Source organism: Nothoprocta perdicaria, unplaced genomic scaffold (genome assembly GCF_003342845.1).
Source record: "Nothoprocta perdicaria isolate Ctin4 unplaced genomic scaffold, notPer1 scaffold_297, whole genome shotgun sequence".
Lineage (NCBI taxonomy): Eukaryota > Metazoa > Chordata > Aves > Tinamiformes > Tinamidae > Nothoprocta > Nothoprocta perdicaria.
In genome coordinates, this window is record NW_020455529.1 from 307,853 (window position 1) to 326,679 (window position 18,827).

General features: G+C 41.0%; 1 protein-coding gene across 2 annotated transcripts in view; it reads right to left on the minus strand.

The window, feature by feature from the left end:
• EPB41L4B (erythrocyte membrane protein band 4.1 like 4B) overlaps positions 1 to 18,774 on the minus strand; it is a 159,717-nt gene extending 140,943 nt beyond the window's left edge. For both annotated transcript variants that reach the window (XM_026041859.1, XM_026041858.1), the window contains exon 1: positions 18,493 to 18,774. In XM_026041859.1, the coding sequence (XP_025897644.1) occupies positions 18,493 to 18,774 (282 nt within the window). The remainder of the gene's footprint in view (positions 1 to 18,492) is intronic.
• Between the last annotated feature and the right edge of the window lie 53 nt (positions 18,775 to 18,827).

The following is an 18,827-nucleotide window of genomic DNA, read 5'->3' on the forward strand; positions in this document are numbered from 1 at the left end:
CTCATGTGAAGAGCACCACATTTTCAGGCAGAGAATACAAAACCATAAACTCTTAAGTGTCATGAGTTTGGTTTCTCATCACTGCCCATCCCCAAAAGGGTCATGGTAATCCAGAACAGACCCCATTAGATAGTCACACRAAGCATAAATGACCAAACTCTGTTGAAACGGGTGTACTCTAGCAATATTGATGTAAAAAAACCCAGTTACTGCATTCTGTGAGGAGTAGTTTTTATTTAAAATTACTGAGGGGCTAGAGATTAAAGAGGGTGGGGAACAGAGGGGGCCTATTTCCATTCCTAGTAAAGTTAGCAAACACTTTCAAATACCTGAGGCTGAGGGAAATGCACACTTGACAATCTCAGTTGATTTTTCCTAAATTCATGCAGTAAAGCTAAAGCTAAAGATACCTTCTGTCTGTAAGATATTCTTCTGTCAAGGCATCACCATGAGCAGATAAATGCAATGCATCAAAAAGAATGACTGTGCTGAGTTGCACAATTTGTAAGATTCTTTCTATTATAAACAAATAATGATAAATTACACAGGTTTCCAATAGAGTTAATGTAACCTCTGCTTTTAATGTAAAAATATGAGTTGACCTTTGTTTAGCAAAATGCAAAACATCACARCACTTTGCATGGCTTGCTATAAGCTGTTCAGTTTCTAACTTCAGCATTTTGCCATTAATCTTTTCATGTGTTAATGCTTAACATTCCATTTAACTAAATCCAAATATCACTAAGGTTATAAAAGCAATTTAACCCACCTTTTGACTGTTATTTGCTTACTGAGCCTCGAGATAGGGTCTTATTTACTATGAGGTTTGTCAGGTCTCCCACTGGGCTGAAGGAACTCTGYGTGCTGAGCATCACCCAAGTCTCTGCTACTTGACTAATACTTGACTAATTTGCCAAGTCTCCATGGAAGCAAGTTACAACATTTCTCATGTAATCTAAGCAAGCAGAGCAGTGCTAGTTTGCTAAAAGTATTGTCTGAAATTACATGGGCACACACAGGCTGGAAGCATCTTTCTCCTCTCTTTGTTCTCAAAAGTCTCTCTATAGATGACAGTCAGAGAGGCACATATTCAAGAGAAAAGTTTCCTTTTGCTGTTTAATTTTTGAAGGTACCAGGCTTCTCAAAACCAAGATGCCAGATAAAGCTAAGATATCAGAGACCAGCATTTCTTCTTGATGCACTGCCATCAAGTATCAAAAACATGCTTAACACGGTAAGAAATACCCAGCCAAAGTGCTAGCCATGAAAGATTTATTAGGCAAAATGAAGCTCAACACAAACCAGAGAAAACGGCACATTTCTTGAGAGGAGAAAAACAGAGCCCGACTGACTCATTCCCGTACCAGTTATGCAAGCGCACTTGCCATGTGGGAGGCTGGAATATAAGATGCTACAAGCTTGGTGCACCAGAACATGGAGAAGATTTCAAATTCAGAGCACGAAACAGAAGACTRCACAGAATGCTGGTGTGAGAAGGAAAAACACTGGGGAGGTCATGAAGAAATCAAACAAAAACCAACCAACAAAAGAGTGTTCCAGCCTGAGAAATAACTCTTAAGTGGCGTYAACTGATTTCAGTCTATTTTTAATAATTTAATATTTTTAATAATTCTTTGGTCTTTGGATTTKGACTTCTTTAGCCCTTGCATTTTTAACAACTATCTGCATTTTGAGAAAGGACATGACCCGAATTTTCTTTTGAGCATATTCTTCAAGAACTTCCTTTCAATTTGCTTCCCCCATACAAAGCCAGTAACAATTAGRGTCACACAGGTAACACAGATCAATTAAAGCATCAGAGTTGAAATCTTGCTCATAATTTACTATGACAATTTTGGCACAGCATTTAGGGGACAGTTACTTTTCAGACCAAGGCTGAGTGGGCAAAAAAGCATTTAAGGGGCTATGCCTAAAATCTTGCAAGTAAAACGAACTTCACTGCTTTCCGCTCAGTAGCTACTTTACCTMAAGTATAAGTAGTGCTGTGAAGCTTTTACATTTGGGGCCTAGAACACACCACTTCATCATGGGTTTATGTGTACATATGGATCGACTCTATAAGCAACACTTAGAAATTTAGGAAAGAGGAACTAAGGGTAACAGGCTTTCATACTTAAATGCAGAAGCCTAAATACAGCATGGGCAAGAAGTAAAGTTCTCCTCCTCTTTCCTGGAGGCAAGTAAAGAGCTTTGGTACAGGGTTTTAGCAACCYTCAGGGCAAATACGGCTCTACCAAAAAGAATGTTTTGAGATTTCATTAAGACTSTTCCCCATTCTTAAATACATTGCTGACTGCAACCCGTATGCAAGTTTATTTACACATATATAAGTAGTTATATAAGTAGCATGGTGATTTGTCATCTTTACCACAAACACACACAGTCTGGATGTGCTACTAGTTTGTCCAATCTACAAACTCTGAATCTAGCTATTAGAGAGTGAAAACAACTTGATAGCAAGTCTACCAAATTTTATAGGCAGAGATTTATTTCATTCAGGTTGGTTCCTAAACACAGATGAATTATTTTAATCAAAACAAACAAAAAAAATCAAGCATTTTTTCTTATGCAGAAAATGCAAGTATCAAACTACTTTGACTTACTGGAGCATCTATTGTACGAGGAGAGACTAACCAAGCTGGGCCTGTTCAGCCTAGAGAAGGAAAGATTGAGAGGGGATCTGAACAATATGTACAAACACCCTAGGGGGGAACGTAGGGAGGATGGGGCCAAACAACAGGAGGCAATGGGTACAAGCTGAAACACAGGCAGTTCCATCYGCACGTGARGAAGAGCTGCTTTCCAGCGAGGGTGCCAGAGYCCTGGCACAGGCTGCCCAGGGAGGCTGTGGAGTCTCCTTCTCTGGAGATCTTCCAAACCCACCTGGATGCCGCCCTGTGCCCCGTGCTCTGGGTGTCCCTGCTGGAGCAGGGGGGTTGGACTAAATGAGCTCTAGAGGTCCCTTCCAACCTCAACCTTCCTGTGATTTAATGTAGACAGAATGAGCTGGCAATTTGTGCTTAGACAAGTTATAGAAAAACATTCATACGTATACATTCATATATGCACAAGGTCAAAGTCATATATGGACTCTGTCTATCCCCCCTCAGGATGCAGACAGCTTGGCATTATAGCATGGACTAGACAGGGTCTGCAGCATAGCCAGCCCAAAGAGAGATACCACCTACCTGTCCGAGAGCAAGGCCCAAAAAGGCATTCAGGTCCTCCTGTCCAGAGCGGAGGAGGCCTTTTCCCTTCCAAAAATCTTGAGTAACTTTAATCAAATGTAGCATCAGTTTCCTGAAGAGAAACTCATTTTCCCTTTATCTCGCATAAGTGAAAAGCTTGTACAAGTTCACCATTTGCATGGCTAGTTTGTCAACAGACTCCTCTCCTGCTCCTTGCCTCCATTTGCCATTTCTCTAGTAAGAACCAGAAGAAACAGTSTTTCCATCCACTCTGTTTCATTATAGGTATGAGAAAATACATCAGCAGAAATACTTAACTGAAATCTCAAGGCAATCAGACAGATTAACCTAATTTTGGGACTGTGCTCCCTCCTCCACCCTGTTAACCTACAAACAGCCAAGCATTTGGGTGGGTGGGGAATATCCAATCAAGCTTCACCCACCCACTGATTAGAAGAGTGGATGACGAATGCTTGGCCCTATACTGCTTACAAGAGCAAAATCAGTTGCTAACATATTTAGAACACCTTATAACCTGTGTAGATTTGCAGCGGTACAAACAGAACAGTATTTAGTCAACTGTAGTTCTTACATTCTTTAACACTGTTCTGAATCAAATACTTCATGACCAGCTTCATTTAAAAAGCTGTTACGTTTTTAATTGAACTTGTGGGATGTTCCATTTTCTAGTTTTTGGATCCAAGAGAGTTAAACAAGTTCATCTTTTCCACCCAACGATATTATCACAAGACAGTCACTTCAATACAATGCAGAGAGTTCAATCAGAAGGAACTTTGTACTGCAGCAGCGCAATACCTTTAGTCAACTTCCAGTATTTGTGCAGGATGAAATTGTGCTTCTAGAACAAAGTCCAAATAAAAAGGCACTACAGTAAAACTACATTTCCATCAACCTAAGCAATCAGAAGCTGTGTGTCCGCATAGATTTGTACGCTACAAAAACATGCAACAACCTAACTGCAAGTCAACAGTTGCAGACAGTATTCCACATCCCATTTACAGCAATGGGAAACTCTGAAGTTCAAAAGTTAAAAGAAGTTTAAACTATGTTTATAGAGGTCTTCCAAATATAAGCCAGTAGGCAGCAATCTCATGGATGCAGAGAGCCTCTTCACAGATGCAAGAGGATAGAAATTTGATGACACAAGCAACAACCGCTCCTCAGAGAGCCAGACCAGTGCTTCACTCCCACCTCTATCACACCATGCAAGGGCTTAGAGCCATTACAACCACAGAGCTCGTCTYCTGGTACTACAWGACAAAAATTCAGGGGCTCTTGRCTGGTGAAGCATGCTAGGAAAGCCRAGTTAAGTCTGAGGCACACAGACCCAAGGTCAGCACTTCCCCCACAACRCAAAACATACATCAGTCACTGCAATTCACCACCAGCCGTTTTGGACTCACAGACCTGGTTCTTCAACGGAGAGGCTGAGATATGGGCGCATATATCCTTCTCCTAGCCTGAGCACAGAATAAGAGAGCTGGAGGCAGTAACATCTTGGGCAACCTCTGGCAATCTCCTAGCAGCAGTTAATCAAGACCTCAAGTCTTTCTGTCCAGGAGAAGATTACAGAGATTGTAAGCTTACCACACTAAGAAGAAAACACCTCCAAAGAACATTTGGGAGCACCATAAGAGGAGACAATGCCCACAGCTTTAAAAAATACATATTACTGAGTCAAATCCTAAATTGGAAACCATGAGCCAGGAACAGTAACATTAGCAGCTCCCAGCTTTCTAGCCAACACTCACTCTCCCTTCAGCTTCCCACACTAGCTACTCAWATGTCTCTCTCATCCTCCTGCTGACCAGCACAGCTTTCAGAAGACCCCAACAGAATGTCCCCTACTACTCACATGCACTTCCAGTAACAAGATTCCCGGAACAAGCCTCTCAGCAGTCCCACATAGTCCCAGATGTCACCCAACAAAGCACCAGATGCTTGGGAACTCCGTTTTCTCAAGCACTTTAAAAATTGGACCTAGTACACAAGCTGGTAGAAAAACACAACTAGTTGGTCATAAGAATTGAATCTTTAAACAGAACTGTTCCCTCATTTCCCCACTCAGGGAAAAGAAAACAAAACATTAGGTTTAGGTAAAAGTTTAAGATGGTTCTCATTCTAGTTGCAGCCTGTCTTTCTAATGTAACTGATAGATTCTGACCTCAAAGTATGTTTTTAATTGGAACTTTGTCAGCATGATTCAGAAATGTCCATTTTTGGTTTTCAGCAGATGAACAATCCTCCATCTGTTGTTTTTTTTTCTCTTTTAAGAATGTTTTTAAAACGTCCCTTAATTGAATTGTCTTATTTCACCTCACTTTCAAACAGCCTCAAAGGCCTAAGCAGTGTGGGAGAAGTATTCCATCACACAACGGTGACATCAAGAAACAGCCATCAGAAAATCTTTCCAATCTTGCTTTTATTCAAAGCTCCAAAGATGCAATCTAGAAAAAGGTGGCCCTTTCTAAGCCCCTCAGAATCTTTCTGATTTTAGTATCAGTTTTATTATTCTTATCAATTCAAGTTCTTGGATTCTGAACATAAAGACTAGATACAACTGGATGCATTCAGCAAAAAAAATTAAAATGACAGCAGCATAAGTTATGCTACTCAGCAAAGGATACAGGAAAACCATAGCTAATAACAAGTCCAACCTGATAAAGGCAATAAAGAACATCAGAATAACAGCTTGCCATAAGATGTCTGGCTTGGGCAGAAAGCAGCTCCTGCAGATCTAGCCTGAGCTGCTTGCCACCACCTCCATCACTGAATACCACCTTGCTGAAGTGTTTCTAGCCCACTTCACATTGATCTGGCTGACTTTGTCCTGGACTAGGAGCATCCACATGATATGRAAGGAGTAAGTGCACATATCAAACCATTCCCGAAGTGATTATCTGTGCCCTCAAGCCACTACTCAGCAACCAGAGGTCTTTTATAGCACTTGGGGCTCAAAGAGCATCCAACCCCTCTGCTAGATTGTCTCTCATTAATGCTGCTCTTATCGAAGCAATTGCTGACATTTACTGCTCCAGAAGCATTTTCAAGAGTGAAACAAGCTGGATGTGATCCCTGACCCGACTTTCATCACAGTCCCACCAACAGCTGAAAAGGCAACACTCTGCCKCCAGCACAGGGCTGGGATGAGAACGCAGGCTGCCCAGGAAGCACCTGTATTTTCAGAGCACAGCCTACAAGRTTGACAACGCAGGCACTTTAAAGCCAGATGCGCGTAGTACACAAATATCTAAGAAACATAAACCTATTAGCAAGGGAAAGAAGGCATCACTGAACAGCACTTCCAACGCAATATTAAGGCATTCTATTCATCTATCACGAGGCTCTTTTCCTTGAGAGAAAATTAGCAAAATTGCTCTTACTGAACTTCTCAAAACTGGCAACGAGCAGAAGATGAGGAGTCTTGCTGGTTGTAGAGACTGATTTGGATCAACAGAGTGTACCAGAATTCAGCAAAGCCAAAGGTCAAACACATAAGAAGAGAAGGRCTGGGTCACACTTACAGCTTACCAGCCGGGACCCTGGATTTCACAGCACTGTAAGGACTCCAGGGTAACAACAGAAAAGCAAGTGAATACGAGCTCTCAGTGTGATGCTGCAGCCAAGAGAGTAAACAGGATCCCTGACTGCATAAAGAGGGAACATTAAGTAAGGAATAATGCAATTTCATATAAATATTTGCAAAACCATTACAAGACTGCTGTGCCCAGCTCAAACRTTTGCATTTCAAGAGGTTTAAAGTCAAAAAACTACCAAGAATAATTTTGAGTCTGAAAAGCAGACTGAAAAGCTTTTCAGCATCTAATCTATTTAGAGTATCATTAAAGGACTAAGAGTGGATCTGTATGCAAATTTCACATGCCTTCATAYGGAAGACATTTCTCCCACAGTCTCAGGGTTCCTCATCATTTATCCAAATAGGTACCAAACCGAAGGGTAACACAAGCCATAAAAATACCAGATATATTAAAAGCTGTTTTCGTTTTCTGAAGAGTCCACATAAAAACTGAACCAGTAACTGCTTCTCATTAAAGACTCTGAGGACAGATAAACAAATTCCAAGAAGAGAGTCAAAAAGTTACAGGCCTCAAACATTCTTGGAAGAACTTCTAAAGACTGATTAGCAAAGAACAGACCAAGTGCTCAAAATGATGCTTTCTAACCTGAAATAAATCTACAGTTTTATAACCTATTCATATACAAGTCACCCATGAGACTCTCAGACATAACTTGAACAGCAATATTCCAAACGACATCTACAAAGAACAGTTGAATTCCATTTCAAATCATTACAAAAAATATGAGGAAGAGGAAAAGTGGGAATAAAGGCAGCTAATAGACACTTATCCAAAGCAAAATTTCTCTGTTTAGCAAATGAGATAACACTTTCGGGAGTAGCAACCAACTCAACAGGGATTAAGATGAGAAAACAAAGAGATATAAATGGCTAACAGCAACCCTGTAAGTGATGTTCTGCATATCATTCATTTTAATATAGTCAAAAAAATAACTGCTTGGAAATAGAAAACACAAGAGTAACGTGGTACTGTTAGTTGAAGTTTGTATGTAACCAGGCCACATGAAAACCGTCTCCCTTCCTATCTGCTCAAGTAYCAACATAATGGGAGATGCAACAAATCCTCATTTTACCTCCAGCATCAATTCCATTCCCCACTACCATCAGGAACTGACAAGTCTCACAAGCGCTTTTTATACACCTCACTTCAAACACCACCATAAACTAAGTTAGACTTCAAAACAGAGCCACACACTTGCCTCCTAGCACTGTCTACGCTGCCTGTTTCTGCATTTATAACCTATTACTTAGCTATAAAACCACTGCAAGCCTGTTAGCACTGCAGGCTATGTGCACACGGAGGGCAGAGCCATGCAAGTGCACTCCAGCACGCACTCCCTCATCTCTTCTGTGCTCCTGCTCCCTTGTTCGCTGTGTATCAGCTGCCACTACCACCAACTGCTCTGTTACCCGTACTGGGATTTTCCCAGAACATACTTTTAAAGGGAAGCAGGTATCACTGCTAGCAACACAAGGGGGGACAGCCTTTAGGGGCTCCTCTGGAACTGCGCTGTTTTCAGATTTTGCCCCCAAGGGTCATCTTTTCAGCACCACCAATTTCTGCTGAAACGCACTGATTAAGGCAACTGCTCTGGCTTTTTGTTCGTTTGATCAGTGATGAAAGGAGAACTTCCACTCGCACAAAAGTGCTCGTACAAAAAAAACAACTTTATTCTCCATCTTACCTGCCCTGGCAGACTGACAGAGTACTAACCCATTTGCAGCCTAGTTCAGAACCTGGCAGTTTTCTGAAGATCATTAAAAGGATTTCAGCCATCATTTACAAACTCAGATACCCAGCTTAGCATTTAATCAGTGTGTACCATGACACTGCTTGAAGCTGAAGCATGCAAGAAGAAAAAGACTTCAATGTACATTTAACAAAAAGCTGTAAGAAGTAATACAATGTGAAAAATGAAGAGAAGTGATGTGGTAGCAAAAGCTATGAGGAAAAAATGRGTGAAAAGAGCAGGTTCTGTTCCCAGTTACGTACCGTGGCTTGGAATCCAGCCCCCAAATCCCATGGGACATCAGRCAGTGCTGTTGAGAGCTCTTCACTACATGGTGAATTCCCTGTAGCTAGAATACTTTATGGAACCTGTATTTGGTCAGTTCCTACAATCAATTTTGTGCTACTCTAGCCTGAGTTTATCATCTGAGGTTAATGCATATTAATGCATATTTATAATGCATAAAGAGAAGTTTGTACTCTTGAACTAAATACTGCCCCACCTTTCTTGAAACCTAACCACTCATTTGCCTTGTAGCGCACAGAAAAAAAAAACAAAAACAAAAAAACCCCACACTTTTATGAACACCTTGCTGAAGGTTTATTACTTAAAAACTTAATTTAAGCAGCAATTGTTTTGATACCAGAAGTCACTAAGATGCTGGAAGATTGAAGAAATAGGTCACCCTGTGGCCTATCCTTCCAGATAGATCTTGCACTTCAGTTTGCCCATTGACAGACCCGTGAGCAGCTTCTGAAAGTCAGGGTGAAGTAAAAAGCACTTCTGAATTGTTTTTTTCCTCTGATGAAGAGAAAAATCAAGCACCCAACTTATTACAATGACAGAAGAAATTCTCTGCCCAAGTGTTACACAAATGTGGAGTGTAGTAGTTGCAATGTTAGTATTATGATAACATGGAAAACTAACATGGAGTGCTGACACAGAAARATCTGCTTTATAAAAATAGTTTGATTAGGAATATTTTCTATTTATGAAAGACCATCTCATTCTGTTTCATCTGACTTTTTTCAGACTGTGATCATGTTGAAAAATTAATTATCAGACGATCTGTTTTTGATGCTAAAACAAGATGAAACTCTTCTCTTCCATCAGTATCTAAAACCATAACACGAGGAAGAGGAAATATATATGTACTATATATATATAGGTATATACCCTTCCCTGGCTATAACCATATACTAAAAGAAACAAAACTTGTCAGAAGAGCTAAACTTTAACTAACTCTTTTTTTTTTTAATACAAATTCTAAACCAAAATAATATGCTGGGTGCTTAATCTAAAAATAAAACTAAATCCAAGCACACAAACTGTAAAAGCAAAATATCTRCCGGTGTTTTGTTYGTTTGTTTTTAAACACAGCAAACAAGCCACTTTTGTCTGAYAGTGCTGATGTTTTACACTCCTTCCTACCCCAGCCCCAGAAGTCACACAGCATTTAACTTCAACCCATTTTTGCTAGCGAAAAACAAAACTGCTTAAACTCTTTGCTTATTTTTTTTCTACATAGTTTGGAAAGATCTTTACCATTTAAAGGCAGAAATAAAGCACCAGAAAGGCTATAGGATAAGTTTATAATGCAAAGCTTGCATCAACATGGTGTAGAGGAGAAAAGCAATTTTGAGCAGTGCTGATAAATAAGAGGATGGCCCAGGTGGCTCAGGAGGAAAAAGAAATCTAAAACTAAGAATACTAAAAATATACATAGTTTTAGATTTTGTTGTTTATTTACCCCCTAAAACATACTGAGCAGTGTCTTTGAACCATCAAAACATCAATTTCAACTTCCCTGTCCCTTTTCTTAAGGGTCTAACTGGTTGCAATAAGCAATTCGAATATTGTGACAAACATTTTGATGCCCCCAAGGTTCCCTGAGCTGCACACTTGCAAATAATGGTTTTGATTCCTATGTTACAGGTGTTGCAACAATTCATCCCAAAGGAAAATACACAACTCAACTACCACAGATCAGGACCGCGTCCCATGGAGGCACCGCAATGGCCAGTGGCAGCMCAGGCTTCCTCCGTTTTGCTGCTGGTATCCTTAAGTTTTGTTTCCAAACTTTACTTCACCATAAGCACTCTTCTTTTGCAGTTGCATTAAGTTTTGATTCAAGCCTGCCCACATTTACTGCTATTCTTAATGTGATCAGGCATTCTCAGGCAGAATTATATGCACAGGAAATAGATAACCTGTTCCTATCACTGCAAAGTGATAGGAAACAACAGCAAAAGAAAAAAAAAAGAGAGTTGGAAAGGCGTACCAAGAACACAAATAATTTCAGAAAGTGTAAAAATTAGTCTAAGCCTGCATGCAACTGCAAAAGGAAAAAAGTAAGATTCAAAAATAATAAATCAGTGGCACAAGAAGAGAATTCCAATGTGCTCCTGAGAGCTGCACACAGGATTAATTGCACAAGACAGAAACTGGGTACATTTAAAGCCACCCTGCAGCTGGGATTTCCATCTCGCAGCTAAAAGCAGCCTCAACAGATGATGGACAAGACTGGAGGACTCTGTAACGGACACGGAGTAAGACAAGGAACCAGAGGAAAGGGGAGTTTGTAGCAAAGAGCGAGCAATGATGAAAGGATGGCAGGATGAACAGTAGGGGGAAGAARAACGAAACAAAACCCTAAACCAAGCCCAATACACAAAGCAGACGAAGCCTGGAGGGGAAGATGGTAAGTAAACAACAAACAAGTCTTTTAAACCAACTCCTCCCCCCAAAGTGCTAGAGCAAGACATCTAATTTAAACAGATTTAAGTAGGCATCCAAAAGTCCCAATATGAAAGGTAAGTGGATGCTGCCCAATGGACATTACACTTTCAGGCTCCTGCCTATCCCAGTTACATGACCTATTTTTAGAAAAACAACTCTTCATTTATTTGCTAAATTCAAAGAGATAACAGACTCATCATTCATMATCTCTCAAAGCAGAGCGTTCAGGGAAGGTTCATTACTCAGAATGAAGTTCTGCTTGCTAAGTAGCCTGAATATAAAACCTACATAGTTCGGATTTACATCCCTCCTGAATAGTCATCTTTGTTTCAGTGCAATGACTGCACAGAGTGGTTGTGTTTACAGTTCTGCTCACAAAAATGTAAGTTTTGAGGTCTGGGCTTTTTACATAAATACAAGCCCCAATTTCAAATCATACCAYATTATAGTTCCAGGAAGTAGTATCAAGATATAACAGAGATATTTGAAGGACAGAACCTACCTGTGACCAATTCTGGATGAATACAAAGGGAGAATCATGGAAAGCATTCACTTAGAAAATTAGAGCAAGTAGCATTGGAACATTAAGCAATTTTGTTGATATTTAACCTTAACAAGARGGGCTGCTGAAGTTAATGTTTATGTTCTCCATCAATATTCATTAGAAAATAATTTATCTGAAGTTTGGGATAACATTAAAGCTTAATGCTGGCAACTGAAATTACCGCCTAATACATAAGATAGAGGGTTCCATTTAGTGAAATGCACATGGYAGGCAACCTGAAACTGAAAAAATGGAAGGCAGTTTCCTTGTTTAGTCTGCTCAGTTTAGGCAGAAATTGAACTTCCGAGCCACAACAGCTAAGCCACAAAACTCCTCTCAAGACTGATTTTTTTTGTATAACAAGGCAACAACAAAATTGTAGAAAAGGAAACAACAAAATTTCAATTACAAAAAAAAAAGAAAATTATTTTCATACAGTCACAGTAGAATTCATTCTTTGATAAATTATCCTTGAAAATACACTGCAATGTACAACAATTTAATTACAGATCACAACCCCTGCATTTTAACACCATGCTTTTCTACCTCTGGCCATTTGATTCTGGTAAATTCATAGGAATGCAGGTTCCTCAAAAGAGAGGATCAGGACTCTGTACATGTCTGTGTGCAGTTATTAATGTTACTTCACAAGAATTAACTAGGATCTTCCAGYAGGATTTCCGATCTGTATTTCTCATATGAAGAGCACTACGTGTCTTCAAATCATCAGACACGTAGTAACACCCCAAGCCAATGTGCTTGTTGGTATACTCTATAGAAAAATATATTTGTCGGAATAATATATCTCTAGTTCCATAAAAACAAGGCAGTGAAATAACCCAAACCTGAATGGATTAGAACTATAAAAGGGCAAGATGCATTCTAAGAGCTGATTTTATTTAGTGTTTCATAGTTGGAATTCAAATGTGAAACTTAAAATGAGTATCTCAAAATAACCACATCACAATACAGCTAATGGTCCAGGACATATTCAAATTGATGCAKACAAGTAAATGGAAATACCAAGTCAAATGCACAACAGATGGTCACTCTAAACTCTTCATTACTCTCTAACCCTTTTATTTCTAAAGTGTAAACAGAAAGAGAAAATTTACTATAGTCTGCATCAGAAAACAAATATTTACTAACAAAAACTGTTTTGAGTAGTGGAAAATACCCCGGCAACATTTATACTCAGTTAACAGCTGTTGCCTTTATCATTCCAGCAGAATGAAAAGAAATGGCTTATCCCTCTCCACAAAAATGATCTAAGTAGGTATGAGGGAAGGGTGCAGAGAGCAGCATAAAGAAGCACATGGAGAAGGAAAGACACTAAGTGAAAGCAGCCTCTCAGAAAGCTATGGGGAAAAGGGGACTTATAGAAGAGCTGCAAATAGAAGTGTTAGGGAACACATGGARAAGAAAAGCATGCACAGAAAAGCAGATGTTCCGGAAAGGAAGCTAGACAGACACCCCATTCCTTAATATATCTTTAATATATTAGCTCCATTTCCTTCAACATTTCTGCTCGTAGCCTCTTATGGTACACATTGCCTCCCATCTCCTCAAACACATCATCTCTTCAAACAAGTCATTACTTCTCTATCGTGAAGATGTCCTGCTTGAACTCCTTTTTGCATGGTTCTGCGGAAGACAAAATACTGCTCTCTGTAGCTCTATTTTAAAACRTATTTCAACAATATAAGGTATTGGCTGAGGATTTATTAAGAGTGACCAGTGAACATGTTAAGGGCCAAAACACCCCGTTTCCTTTTCAGAGCCGAACTCACAGGACATTTCTTCAGCACAGCCGCAGCCACATAGGCACATCCACCCCACCTCACTGCAGCTGCATGTGTCTGCCTGAACTCACGTAATTCTGTTGCAGATGCTTTGCACGTACCTGCAGTATACAGAGCAATGAACCAAAGTGCACAGTACCCACACGAGATAATTAAAGACTGCTATCAGAGGACAGCCCAGCAAGCTCCTGACTGCAGTTACACGGTCGCAGCGGCAGTAAGGGAATAAAAAGACCCTTCCACACAAGTGGCAGAAGCAAAATACCTAGCTAGCTCTAAAAACGGAGCTGGAGCAGCTTCTGAAGGTTTTAAAGAGCTGGCGCCCACAGTATTTAACRAACACCAGAACTCAACTCCCTTCCACTCCATTTACCAATTATTTCAAACACTTTCAAGCAATATATCTAATTTTAAGTTGTCAAAAGGTAGCTTCCATATGAAGATAYATTATCAGTTTTGTAAGTGATAATAGCTTTAATGAATTAGCAATAAAAGCCTGTCCCTTCCTGCTACTGTTTTAAAAATGTGTGTGTATATTCACACATATACAGGAGTGTGTGTATGTGTATATATATCCTCTATATATTTTTATACCTATATTTATAGGTATATTTATTATATTTATGGGTATATTTATTATATTTATAGGTATATTTATTATATTTATAGGTATATTTATTATATTTATAGGTATATTTATATTTATACTCTTTTTTTTTTTGGAGGCGGGGGGGCTATATGAGATAACGCCTCAGTTTGGATTCTTTAGAGAATAATCTGAAAGTTACTCTGAGGTTACTGTCTTCTCGTATATGACTATTTCTCTAGAGCTGGCGTTTCTGAAGTATCATTAAGAAACCATCTGCAATGTAAAGAAATGAAAAACTGATTTGTGCTCCTCTCTAGTATTTACAACTCAAGGAAGTCAGATACACTGACTAATAACTATAAGTCAGAGATGACTACTCCAGAATTAATTTAGCGCTATCATTTGAAGCGGGCAKAGAGGCCAGCTAACTAATTTTGTTATGTTCATATCAATCCAGAAAGAAAAGGACACAATATATTGAAGTCTATCGAGATAAAAAAAGAGTGTATTGAAGAACATTTGCTATCCCTACCCTGAAGTGTTTCCATAGCAGCTGAAACAATTACTAAATGAAAGCAAAGAAATAGTATAAAAGCTRTCTACCTGAAGACAGGCCATAGACTGAGTGCCAGATTTGACTTGTTCATTTAATCATTAAACATCATCTACTTGCTAATACATCACATACATCTTTGCAGTTATGCTCATGGCAGCACAGAAATTTATTACAGTAAGAGGAATTCGTTAAAAAKGAGTATTTATGACCAACTCTGCTTTGATTACTGTGGCTTCATGTCACAGAAAATGTAAGGCTTGCTTTATGYGCTTTGCAGAACGAGGATTTCCACAGTAGAGCAAGTTGACTAATTGGTCCCACTTTCTATTCCACATAATTAAACAAAATCAAGTACTACACACAAGCTCATTTTTCCTTTCCCTCCAGAAACTTATCACAGATGACTTTCTCAGTGACATTAGAAAACAGTAATACAAATCTCTGCTACAGAGTATCCCACTGAGTAGACATCTTTCATAGCCTCCCTTTAAGCTTTCACAAGATGCACTTAATTAAAAGTCATTCGCAGTTTTAGAAATGCCAACAACCACAGCTTAAAGTCACAGATGTTTGACTTTGCAGCCTCATCTGAGAGCTATCCAGAAAATCATCTATTTATGTATTAATTAAAGGCATCATCACCACTGTGCAAACATAAAGGCTATTTCCCTGTATTCTTTATGTAACCATAAAGAATCAACTATAATCACTTTTTTTTTTTTTAAAATAAAGGCTGCAATTCCTCTAGAGCAAGCCTCCAGAAAAGAGAAAACAAGAATATTTTGATATTCTGAGCAGTGCGTAAATGTTCTGTCATCTACCTTCAGCCAGGTTAGAGAAACCAAACAACAGCTTTCTCTATAAATGAAAATGCAACACAACACTAAAATAGGTCTCAAAGGTAAAAGAAATACATAGACACTTGTGCGAGAGCAAGAAAGGATGGTTCAAATATAAGTACTTCCCTYCTTCTGTCAATTCCCATAACTGCCTTTTAGCTGCATACACATATGGTTTCAGGTCAATGGGAAGTAATGGCAGCATTTACACTCTCCCTTCCCATGGGAAATCACCCCCCAGCAAGAGATCTGGTCAACTGCCACTCACTTCTATACAACAGATCCAACCTTAAAAGCATCTCAAATTCAATGCAGGGCCCCAAGGACCTTGTGGGTTTAAAAAGCCAAATTGCACATTACTCTATTTAGAACGAGTGCTCTCAGAGCACACAATTTCRGTCTTGACTTAACAGGAAACAAAAAAAAGACAGTATCATTAAGCAATACTTGAAACTTTACGTGAGAAGCTGAGTACAGAAATTATCCAGGTTCTCTATTATGACAGCTGGGGCAGTTTGAGGGCAGGAGAGGCCATGCAAATGCACAGGAAAAAGCATAAAGTGCAAACCGCCCAGGAAAAAAGAGAGTGTGGAAATGCAGATAAACAAGAAAGGTGACTTTGGTCACAATATTTCTATACAACCTAAAGAAGAACAAGGCAGGTAAGGACTCCGAGGTGAAGTCAGATATCTGTTTCTGTTACCAGGAGCASACAAAAGTCTACACCTGTGAAGTTTCTAATTCAGATATTATCTCAAAAATGCTAATTTTAAGCCTGAAGATATTGGCCTAGTGACATATAACTTAAACTTTATACAATATCACCTCCCTGTACATATGAGAAAACACTGGAGCAGAATCTCATAGGTTTAACTTGGACAGAAATGTCAGAATTTTACCTTTACTCCTATCTTGACAAATTTAGAAAAATGAAACTACTTCTGCATATTAAAATACATAAAAATCCCATTCAGTCATGTCTTTTCTGCCATTCTTCCATTCAAACAAACTGACCCTGTGGTCTTTATAAGATGAAATAATCTTTATCTTTCCAAGTAAAGTTTCAGGAAGCAGTTTAAGTATCACGTTCTCATATCAACAAGTTGCTTTCAGCACAAGAAAGACAAATCAGGTGTGACATGAATAGGTAGGAGAAAGAAAAGAAGTTCACAGATACCAGTATTTCCTAACATAATGGTTGCAGATGTGATGAGCCGCACAGTAAAGTCCTGAGTATTATCCACATACTTGACGGGTAAACTGCCTCAGGGCTGATGAAGAGACACCCTCACTGTCCACAAAACTTGGGCTGAAATGTGRAGAAATCATCAGATACTTTTTATTTCATAATTAAGGTACTGCCCAATTCACTCCGGTTAAAAAGGTACTATACCACAGCTTCCAAACACTGACACACATTCCGTTTCAAGCCCTAATCCGATAAGAACTAGTGCTTCAAGGCTTATAAAAATAAATCAGTAAAGTTTTGCTAAGTGATAAAATGATTCTTCTGGGTTTTCTAACCCTCAGCATGGGTGTTATTTTTTTTATGAAAGAAAGGTAAAAAGCATGAAGCACAGACATCTTGGAATGCTTTTTTATTCCTCGAGATGTTGACTGTGAGCTCCAGAAACCTCCAAGCCAGGCATTTCAGTGAAATGACTGCTGACTTATCCTACCCTGGGGAAATGAACAACCACCACGAAATACACAGCTCACATTCCGAAATCCCAGCCTACCTTAGGCAGGACACCACAAACAAGTGAGTTCTGTAGTTTCTTTACCAGACTTAGCAAAACTTGCCCTTTATTTACAATGCCAAAAAAACTGAGGAAAGTGCTTTTCTGATGCTTCAAAACCACAGGTTATACCACAGCAGGTGAAGTCTGAGGAGTGAGAAGTGGTACAGCCTGCCAGGAGGTATTTACTGACCTTATCTACATAGACTTCTGTAAGTAAATCCTTAGCACGTTGATAACTTCCATCAACTTATTCAAAGGGTCTGTTAGAAAACATTGGCGCCAAGATGCAAGAAGGACTACCGCAAGTCACAAGGGAGATCCAAAAGGGATACACTAGCTTAGCCAGGACCTAGAAACGTGTGTCTGTAAGGAAAGGCAGCCTCGATGATTTGAGGCAGCACCTCTGGGCAGTGCTATTCATGAGCTGACCTGCAACAGTGTCACTCTGCTGACCTGTGACAGYGTCACTCAACGCTCTTTGGCTTCTTCCAAGTAATATTTGGCAACCGGATGGTTTCTATGKTTAGCTAAATGGTGCTAGTATACACAGATTACCGAAAGTCTTCTAATAGAATTCAAAAGGTATACTGGAAAGGGAGAAAAAAAAAAGAAGTCTCCCAGAGTGCTGGACATGACAGTATGGCAGAATGAACCGCGCTGCCACCGTCATTACTGCACACACAAGGGGTGAACTAGTGCTGCCTATCTTCCCCAAGCGCGCTAGCCGAGAGCGCGCACCGCGACGCCCGGGAGCCGCCGCCGCGTCCAGGAGCGCGGCGCAACGCGGCCGCCCTGGGCAAAGGGATCGCCCTGCCCGCCTCGTTCCTCCCGCGCGGCGGCGGCGGGAGGCAGGGAGAGAGGGAGAGAGGAAAGTTCCGCGGCGGCACCGACCCCCCCGCCCCTCCCAACGGCCGCGCCGGGCGCCCAACGGCCGCGCGGGGCAGAGACCCCGCGGCCGCCGCCACGAGCCGCGGCGCGAGCAACTAAAGAAGCCGCGGGATGAACAAACCAGCCAAGAGCCGAGGGGAGCGCGGGGGCGGCCGCGCGGCGGGGAAGGGGGCGACGCGGCGGGCAGCGCGGCGCAGGTGCGGGCGGCGCGGGGCGGCAGGTGCCGGCTACTCACGGGCAGCTCCACGCTCACTTCGGCGCCGTCCAGGAGCAGGACGCGGCAGTGCAGCGCGGGCTTGCTGTCGCCGGCGGCGGGGATGTGCACGGGGGCTCCGGCGCCGTGCGCGACCCCGCCGGGGTGCGGCGACGAGGGGAAGCCTCCGGCGGCGCCGCGCAGCCCCCCGTCCCGCTCGTCGCCGTCGCCGCCGAGCCCCCCGCGGCCGGCACCGCGCGCGCCTCCTCGCCCGTAGCGCTGCATCGACCGCCGGCCAAAGGTCCTGCGCAGGAACCGCAGCATCGTGGGGGCGCCCTGCCCGGCCGCGCACACCCCCGAGCCCGCAGCTCCGCGCC